This window comes from Silene latifolia, chromosome 6 (assembly GCF_048544455.1).
Source record: "Silene latifolia isolate original U9 population chromosome 6, ASM4854445v1, whole genome shotgun sequence".
NCBI lineage: Eukaryota > Viridiplantae > Streptophyta > Magnoliopsida > Caryophyllales > Caryophyllaceae > Silene > Silene latifolia.
The window spans coordinates 36,925,274-36,934,781 of record NC_133531.1 but is presented as its reverse complement, the minus strand read 5'-3'; the positions used below and the strand labels follow the sequence as shown (position 1 = coordinate 36,934,781).

Below are 9,508 nucleotides of genomic sequence, written 5' to 3'. Positions count from 1 at the left end.
ATTGTAGAGCCGTGACTGTCGATAACACAGCTGCTGTCCGTATTTTTTTTGTCTACTACTGCAGGCTGTAAGTTGCCAATCTTAGACTGTCGATAACTTACGCTAAAAGTTTCCTCAGATTTTTAGTTACTATGACGGTGGTACTCTTGTTTCCATGTCACTGATTATTGTGTTGTCGAGAAATAGATAATGCCCTGATAGCACAAGGGCCAATCTGCTTCCAAATTGTGCACTATTTTTATAAATCGCTATTTTGATTTTATAATGATATTTTTGTAGGCCGCTTGATCACAGTTTTGAAATACAATATTTGCTTCGACTCTTTGGACCTTTCCGGTTTCATATTTCTTTATTGTTAGGAAGGATTCTTTCATATACTTATTTTTCCGACTTCTATCAAATATTCTCGGATTTTAATTACTATTTATATCATTATGAGGGGTATTTTAATCAAAGGTAAACAAATGATTAAGAGGAGAGAGTAATAATTAGGAGTATACAAGGAAACAAAACTGCTACAATACCACCGGATAGTATTGCTACTGAGTAACTACTGCCTACTGGTTATAATTATATAATACTCCGTAACAAAATAATACCAGTAATGTGATTATATGGTATCGGGTTATAAGAAGGATTTAGTGTTCGTATTTTCAACACTAAAACTCCTATCGACCAAACTCAAAACCTTTTTACATTCACCGGAATAGGTTTGGAGGAAGAAAAATATACAGCCAAACGCAATTTAATGTAATCTGGTGGTATAGAACTCATTATGACCGGTGACACTACTATTTTCACCAAGTCGATTAATCAGAGGAACAGTCTCTAGATACTCCGTATATGAATTCAAAAAGACAAAAAAAATTGATACAGAAAGGTAGTTAATTTGTGTGTACAAGCATAATGAACAATCTAATGCCTTTTATTAAGCCGAAAACATGGATACAAACGAATGTAAAAATCATAACCTAAACGAAAAAGTCTTCAGACGCAGTTATCACTCCGCTTTTATGAACTGATGTGCATATGAACCCCTAGAACCTGCCATGGGACTGGACGATCCTTTAGAAGTACCAGATTCTAATAGAGGCTTTCCAACCCCGACTAGTGACGTTTTCCTTTCAGTGTCGGGTTCGAGCAATAAACGAAACGTCCATCCGAGAATTTTTGGTTCAAAAGCCTTGTATAAAAGAAATACATCATACCAACTTGGATACTTGACGTAGGAATCTCCTCTGCATGCCCCTGCCACTATTAGCTTGGCAAATTCCTCTATCGGTCCGCTTGAGACATGTACCTACAAGTGGTAGACGAGAAGCCGTAAAAGTTACCTCAATTAATCAATAGAAACAGTACATACACTTCAATTGAAAGACTGTGAGAACTACATTACTTTCACAGGGACCAAGTCCCTTGTGACATCGATTTATCCATAATTACTTACCTCTCTCTCTTCTTTCCATTGCATTTCCGCTCCATTGTCGATCATAAACTTGCCTTTTGACAATTCCGCCCCAACCCAACCATGGGTTGCAATTGTTATCCCCACATCTTCTTTCACCTCAAGTCTCAATGTTTCATAAAAGTTCACCAAAGCCGACTTTGCTGCCTAATTATTAATAAGTGAACAATTTCAATACTATAATCCTACAAAAGAAATAATAGAAGATAGAGAACTGAAGCTTCATCTTAGTGTTAAGAAAACAGACTTACCGAATACAAGCTCATTCGCGGCAAAGGGAACCAGTTCTCAACGGAAGCATTGACAATGATTCGGCCCCTTGTTTGTCGTAGGTGAGGAAGCGCTACATAGGTTGGATATACATTTCCCCAAAAATTGATGTCCTGAAATTGAAGAACCACTTAGAGAACGTTCTTATTCAAGGAATCAAATATGCTAAATTGCCAATATAGCCAATTTTAGACGATGAACAATGCTTAGTACAAATATCTGGCTAAAATGATTTGATCTCACCAATAAATGTGGAAATATAGACGTATCAGCCGCTTCCTCAAAATAGAATGTGTGGCCTAAACTTGTGGCATTAACTAAATGATCAACTGCAAGAAAAATTCATCCGTGTTATTGGAGGTACCCTGTACGGTTTCTTCCATTCAAATTGGAGAAGAAAAAAAATCACAACTCTCGAGTAGAGTATATGCTTCAACTTTGGTCGAATTTTGCTTTCAGCTATCAAAATGTTTGATCACTATAATTACAGTTACCACTAGAAGACCACAATGGTATCGGCATATCATATTTCATTGTAAAGTTATTCCAACTTTCGACTCATCTAGAGTGCTACTAGTTTGGTTTCAACTTTCAAGTTTGATTGTTCTATAAGGCAATTGGCACGTCACAGATCAGTCAGTATCAGTATCAGGATATATAGCAGCAAATTGGCCGGGGAAAGAGGGTTGAACAACTGATAACAATCATAAAACTAGTACTCCCTCCGAATTAAAGTGTGTGTCCCATTTCCCTATTATATGAGTCTTGTATTTTAATGAAATGAGGCAAACACTTTAATTCGGAGGGAGTATATAGCAATGAATGGTGACAAGATATATTTCCTACTTGATACTAGGTATGACTTACCCCGGCCGTAGCAATTCACAGTCTCGTTGATGAACTTTCTACAATCGTCTTCTTTCACAACATCAGCAGCAACAATCATTACATGATTTGCACCAATCCGCCGAGCATTCTCACTTATAGCATGAAGCCTCGTATGTCTTCGTGCAACAAGAACAAGGATTGCTCCTCTTTTCGCATATTCGTATGCAATTTGCTAACATAGAAAAAAGTACAATCATATTTAGTGTATAGTCTAGGTTGAAAAGAGGGAAGGGGAATGCCTACTAGAACCGGCAAATATGTCACTTTGTTATTTTAGGTAGTTTGATTGTTCTTGCAAGGCCAAGTTTGGCTCAAAAAGCTTGCGAGCAGTTCGATATGTTTTAATACTAAAAATTTTAGTTTTACAAAAAATTTAAGTGTTTTTCACCTACATTAGATGTGGTAATATGAGCTCTTCTTGCTCTTTAAGATTTCGATAACAAGGATTATTATACTATTTTGTGTTAATCAAAATAAACGTAGTAAGACTTGCTTGTTCTCTTCCTGTGCTATATACAATACGCAACGTCCTGATTTGCTTTACATTTAGTTCATGTAACTAAAATTATATATATAAAAGAAGTTATCCGAAAAAAACCTCGAGCGAGTCACGGGTCCAGTGGCATAGCCACATTTAAAATTATATAATGATCAGTCTTAAGACCTCAATACAATCAGATACACATTTTCATGACTAAATTATCAACATGGTCATGTGGACGTTGGTTCTAACTTCTAATCTTCTTTCTATAAAAACTGAAGCATTTAAAGGGCTCTGATTGGTTCCCTGATTTAAGGGATTTTTTTTTTCATTTTTTAAAGTTGGCCCACCACTAACTTGCCTCACATTATTTAACCTCATTTGTAAAAGAATTTTTTTAAACATGGATAATTAGAATTTGGAGAAAATTAAGTATTATAAACCATATGAAAATACGATTATCCTACCCCAAAAAAATTATTAAACAAAAAACGGTGTTTGTTAATTGTTTAAAAAACTCCGAAATCCGTAAATAGTTATAACCACAACAAAGATATAACAACAAGAAAAATTATTAAAGGAAATTTGAAAAACGGATAGTGAAAACATAAAAAGGATAAATTTTTGAAGAAAAATACTCTAGCATATTTAATGAACCAATTATTTTTTTTAAAAAAATTACATATATGATATAGAAAAGTAATGAAACAAAATTTAATAGAAAGATCGCAAACTATTAACACGAGATCTACGAATTTACAATAATGTCTATATTTTAAGTCAAATATTTAACTTTTTCATTTGATTCTTTCTCTTTAGTTTTGTAATCATTAATCATTAATTATCCATAAAAAGAGGTATGCAAGCATTTATGCAATTAATATTGATGAATTTCATAAAATATGAAGGTGGTGATTTTTATTGAGTGTGACTGATGAGGGCGGTGGCGGTGGTCTTTTTGTCATAAGGAGGCTGCCGTTACAATAACGAGGCCATCGTATACGGTCGTTGTGTTTAGCGTAGTGACAAAAAGAGGTGGTGATGAGAAGATGAAGGTTGTGCATGTGGCAGAGACGCAGAGTTGATGGTGGTGGAGTTACGAGAGCAGAAGGATGTAGATAAGTTTAGCAGGAATCTTAGGGTGAACGAGGTATAAGTGGGATCGATTTGGATGATGAAATAATGGAAATAAATGTAGATATGCGGGCTTATAGGTTATTAATTGAGGCTGAAATTGACTTACTCTTAAAATGGGCGAGAATGCTATTATTATATAAATTGGTAGTTTAATTTATTATTAGTAAACTAAAATTATTATTATTATAAACCGGAATTAGTATTATTATTATTACTAATTTATTATTATTGTATTTTAGGCTCCACGTCCATTTTTTTTGTTGGGCTTTATAGTTATGACGGTTTGATTTACCATGGTCCAGATAATATAGCGTTTTTCACTTCTGTCCATGTTATGAGTAGAATATCTCTCTTGCACTTTTTATCAATCTATCTATAATATTAAAATCATGTTATGTTCATTAAATATATACACCTTAAAATCTTAAATGACTTGTTAATTTATCTATCAGATTAATTCAATTCTTTTTATTAAAATGCACTTAATTATATAACATATACTTATATTTTACTTGCACTAAATTAGACCCGTTAATATATTAAAACTTATTATGTATATCAGAACTTTGAAGGCAAGTCCGTGCATTTTTTTGCACGGGACTAAAACTAGTTCCAAGAAAATAACAAGATTCCAAACCCTACTATATATAAGCACTTTTGGCCCACTTGAATATATATTTAGCTTGCTCGCAGCTCGAACACACTTACTACCACACTTACCTCAAATGTCGAGGCCATGATTCTCGAGTTGAGCTGCGTAAGAGCTTGTCAAGCTTTAGCTGAGCAGCCCAATCAACTCGCTCGTTATTACCCCAGGTGAATGTGCTAGTCATTTAGGGGTCACGTTTAGTTTGGGGGACACCGAAATTCAAGTTAGATTTCCACCAATCTACCCAGATTTGCCTAAATAAGCCCGTGCCCGAAAAATTAATCGAAATTATCTGAATTGATAACTAATCGAACACCTGATATGAGTAACCGATTAGTACTCGGAACTCGAATCAATCCGAATTAAACCGAATTCAATGATAACCGAATGATAGCCAAACCTGGAGATAAGAACTGAAGCGATGGACCTGATTCATTTCTACACTCTATTTTAAGTGTTTTTTCATTAATTGTCTGTTTATTAGCAAGATTTTGAATTATTACATTCAAATTGAAAAGTATAAGGTACATTTAAGCTAAATTTACTATCAACGACAAAAGAAAAATATGACCCGAAACTCAATTGAACTGATATTGAGCCGACCCTAACCGTACTCGACTCAAAATAGCATAAGCCGATTAAAGTGCCTAATCGAAATGAACCAGATCGAAACTGAAACTGAAAATAAGGTAAATCTGATTTAACTTGATCTGAAACTGAACCAAATGAGTCGTTTATCAAGTCTAAATCTACCTAACATTCTCGCTAATAACATATATACTCCCCTGTCCCGGTCAATTGTCTGAGTCAATGGTTTACTTTTCTATTTTAGGAATATCTTTGATATAACGGTAACTTGATGATCATCAACACTCAATTTGATTCTTTAGTTTGCTTCACTTGTCATCCAATAAGTGGTCAACTTCTCTTTTCTTGGTCTTCGTGCCTGATGGGGCATATTCTGCACTCGCTGACCGAGTCAACATATTGACCAAGGTCAAAGCAAAAAGACAACAAGTCAAAAGAAAAGCGACTTAACCGACGAAGCCTGTCGGCCTGTCACTTGGGTCTCGGCTCGGCAACTAGCCGGCCGAGAGGTATATCCGTATACTCACATCTGGTCCCCTCAGCTCGGCATGGAGTCAACCAGGCCTGCCGGCCTGTCATGGGTCCCTCGGCCGAGGGTAAGACAGTCTTTCCACCTGCTACGACCACTTGGCCACTTGGCCACTACGTGACAAAAGATGAAAGTCTATAAATACTCCACATCTCTCATTGAGAAACTAACTGGAAAATCTGGTATAAACTTCCTTATCTCTCTACAATATACTTTGCCAAGTTAACATACAACTTATCTCTCTAAGTTTACTGACTTGAGCGTCGGAGTGAGTACGTTCGGCCCCAAGCCGAGCCCTCAATTTGTTCATCTTGACAGGAAAGAGTGAAAGGAAGAGACGAGCAACGACATCATTCTACAAGCTTAAGTGGTCACAATCCTGCTCCGGAATTACACCCGGAACAGTGCCAAAAGGCACAAAATAAACCAAAGGTAAACAAATAACAAATGACCGGAACAAATAAAGGTAAACAAATAACAAATTACCGGAACGGAGGGAGTTATTCTTTACATTTTCTATAATGAAATTATGTCGTGTTCCAACTACTAAACCCTTTATTTCACACCAGCATGTGATGACTTCTCTCATAATATGTTCCGAAAGCAAATGTAAACAACCTTATGGAACATATAGAGGCACGAACTATGACGATGCAATAGGTCGATAACTGAACCATAAAGGTATTTAATCGAAGGTAAACAAATTAAAGTACGTAGTACTCCCTAGTAAGTACTCCCTCTGTCCCGGTTATTTGTTGTCCTTTTCCATTTTTGGGTGTCTCAGTCATTTGTTGTCCTTTCTATTTTAAGAATGAACTTGATAAGTAATTTTATTATTCACACTCAATTTGTTCCACTTGTCATTTAACTATTGACCCTCTCATTTTTCCTTGGTCTTTGTGCCAAAATCAAAGGACAACAAATGACCGGGACGGAGGGAGTAACATATTTCAATGCTCAAGGTGATCGACCAACGACAAGAAATCATCAATAATTACCTCTCCAAGTCCAGTAGAAGCTCCAGTAATAATGACAACTTTACCCTCCATATTCTCATAGTAAAACAGACCGTAAATCCATTCACATGCATTGATGAAGGTTAAAGTTGGCCATGCAAAAGCTAGCATGACCAAGCTAGCCGGAGGTACCATAAAATTCAGAAATGTATTTAGCAAATCCATCACAACACCATATATTATATATTATATTACTATATAATATATCTAAGCACCTTTTTTTTTTATGAGATTAAATAAATGATTATTTTTTGTTGAGAAATTAATTAAAGAAAATGACTAGAAGAGAGAAGATTATGAGATGAGGACCGAATTGAAGACAGAAGCAAGAGAAGTGATCATCGAGGTTATGAACACGTACTATGTCTCCATGCAAAGCTACTGATTGCCACACGTCTTTATTTCAGCTTTGCTATCATGACTGGTGACCTAGCCTATTTTTGGATTGTATTCAATCGTAATTTCCTCTTCATGAATGTTATAGACTTCTCACAAATTCCGATTATAGACCGATATGGATTTCCCCTATAGTTATAAATGGATAGTGTCTCTTTTATAAATGAAAGCGGGTAGTGTAAGTGGATGAGAAATGGATACCCCCACTTGCACTATTTGTTATTCGAGAGATGCAGAAATAGAAGGAGAATAGAAATACCAGAGGAATTATAAGCGATCAGAAAGTAAAACCCGTAAGTAGTGCCGTGGTAGAAGCCACTGCCTTGAAAACTATTTCTCCGGTACGACCGTGGTGGCGATCAGCTAGTGTCGGTAGTTCCCCAAGGTTAACACTACAGTCCCCACGCAGTTCCCCCCACTCAGAACTGTGAGACTTGGAACGATAAAATCAGCAATACCCAGAAATTATGAGAGAGCAGAGAAGACGAAGAGAAGAGAAGAGAAGAGAAGAGAGTTGATTTTCTGTGTGTTTTAGAAGTGAAACAGGTTGCTCTATTTATAGTAAAAATAGAGCAACAGCACATCAAAACCGCTCCACAAAAGCAGCAGTCAAGACCGAGTTAGTGGGCAGATTAAGCTCCTTAATCGCAGGCACTAACAGTCTCAATTGACTGACTAAATCAACACACTCAACCACCAAACAGAATGAATGTAGACAGCCCATTACACACAAGAGCAAAAAGGTAAAAGGGGGCCTTTGGCCCGCACCGCAGGTGCTCTACCCAAACCCAAACCCGAGCACGAGCCGGGCCGGCGCGCGCGCGCGTGTGTGTTTGGACCAAACCCACAGGCCCAAGACTTACAACAAAAGCCCCTTTGGTCCACTCACTTAACCAATAGAGAACAAGTTGATATATAAGCCAAAAGTGGAAGCTATATTCCACCGATGTGGGATGTCAAACAAACAAAAAGCAATTGTTGAAAGTTGCTTTAGCAAGCCATCATTTCCAACAATCCCCCACTGATGGCGAAGAGAAAGAAAAGAAGAAATTCCTGGGTAAAGGAAGGATTGGATACTTAGGTATCAATATCTTTCGATTTGAATTGACACTTTAGTGCAATGAGGAAACAACTTACTTACAGCGAGAGAATGTCTTGCGATTTGAATTCCTAGCTGAGCTTCGGTCGATACCCCCCCACAACACATATCATACCTTCAGATTAAGATCATTCCACGAAAGTGCAACGCGCTCTTTTAGAGTTATGCGTTTACCTCGGTACTAATAGATGTGTTCAGAAGACTTCTCATAGTCTAATGATCGTTACACCTACGTAGGTGACTCAAGTGCTTCTCAATAGCACTTCTCACATGAGTCATTAAAGACTAAGTCCAACCTGGTGTATGATCCATCAAGTGCGTCTCAAAAGCACCACCATAGAGGCTATGAATCATACAACGCCATAGGAATAGAAGCTTTAGACCTAGTCAAGTCTCACTCTTGACCTAAGGACTTAAGCCCCATTCCCCTCGACGTATCAACGACTAGTCTCCTAGCCAGCCCTTTAGTAAAGGGATCAGCAAGATTGTTTTCGGACTTCACATAGTCCAAAGCAATCACTCCGTTGTCTTGGAGTTGTCTAACTGCAGCGTGCCTTATTCGAATGTGTCTCTTCTTTGAATTGTAGACACTATTCTTTGCAACACCAATAGCGGCTGTGAGTCACAAGGTGTAGGAGACCGGTGTTAGCCGTCCGCCCCACACTGGTATATCAGCTAAAAGGTTTCTCAACCATTCAGCCTCTTGTCCTGCCAACTCAAGAGCTATGAACTCAGATTCCATGGTAGAGCGTGCGATACAAGTCTGTTTAGAGGACTTCCACGATATAGCACCTCCACCCATGGTAAAGACATAACCACTAGTAGAACAGATCTCATCGTTACCTGCAACCCAGTTCGCATCACAATATCCCTCTAACACAGCAGGAAATTTGCTATAATGCAAACTTAAGTCAGATGTTCCTTTTAGGTACTTTAGTAAACGACGAAGAGCATTCCAGTGTTCATTACTAGGGTTATGTGTATAACGAC

The 9,508-nt window shown here is 37.3% G+C and overlaps 1 protein-coding gene across 1 annotated transcript; it reads right to left on the bottom strand.

The window, feature by feature from the left end:
• Window positions 1–879: 879 nt before the first annotated feature.
• On the bottom strand, window positions 880–7,307 carry LOC141658712 (11-beta-hydroxysteroid dehydrogenase B). The gene is made up of 6 exons (XM_074465582.1): window positions 7,006–7,307; window positions 2,603–2,795; window positions 1,979–2,064; window positions 1,717–1,848; window positions 1,448–1,612; window positions 880–1,300 (listed from the first exon to the last, which is right to left on the bottom strand). Exons 1-6 carry the CDS (start codon window positions 7,186–7,188, stop codon window positions 1,001–1,003), a joined length of 1,059 nt encoding a protein of 352 aa, XP_074321683.1. The 5' UTR covers window positions 7,189–7,307; the 3' UTR covers window positions 880–1,000.
• Window positions 7,308–9,508: the final 2,201 nt, after the last annotated feature.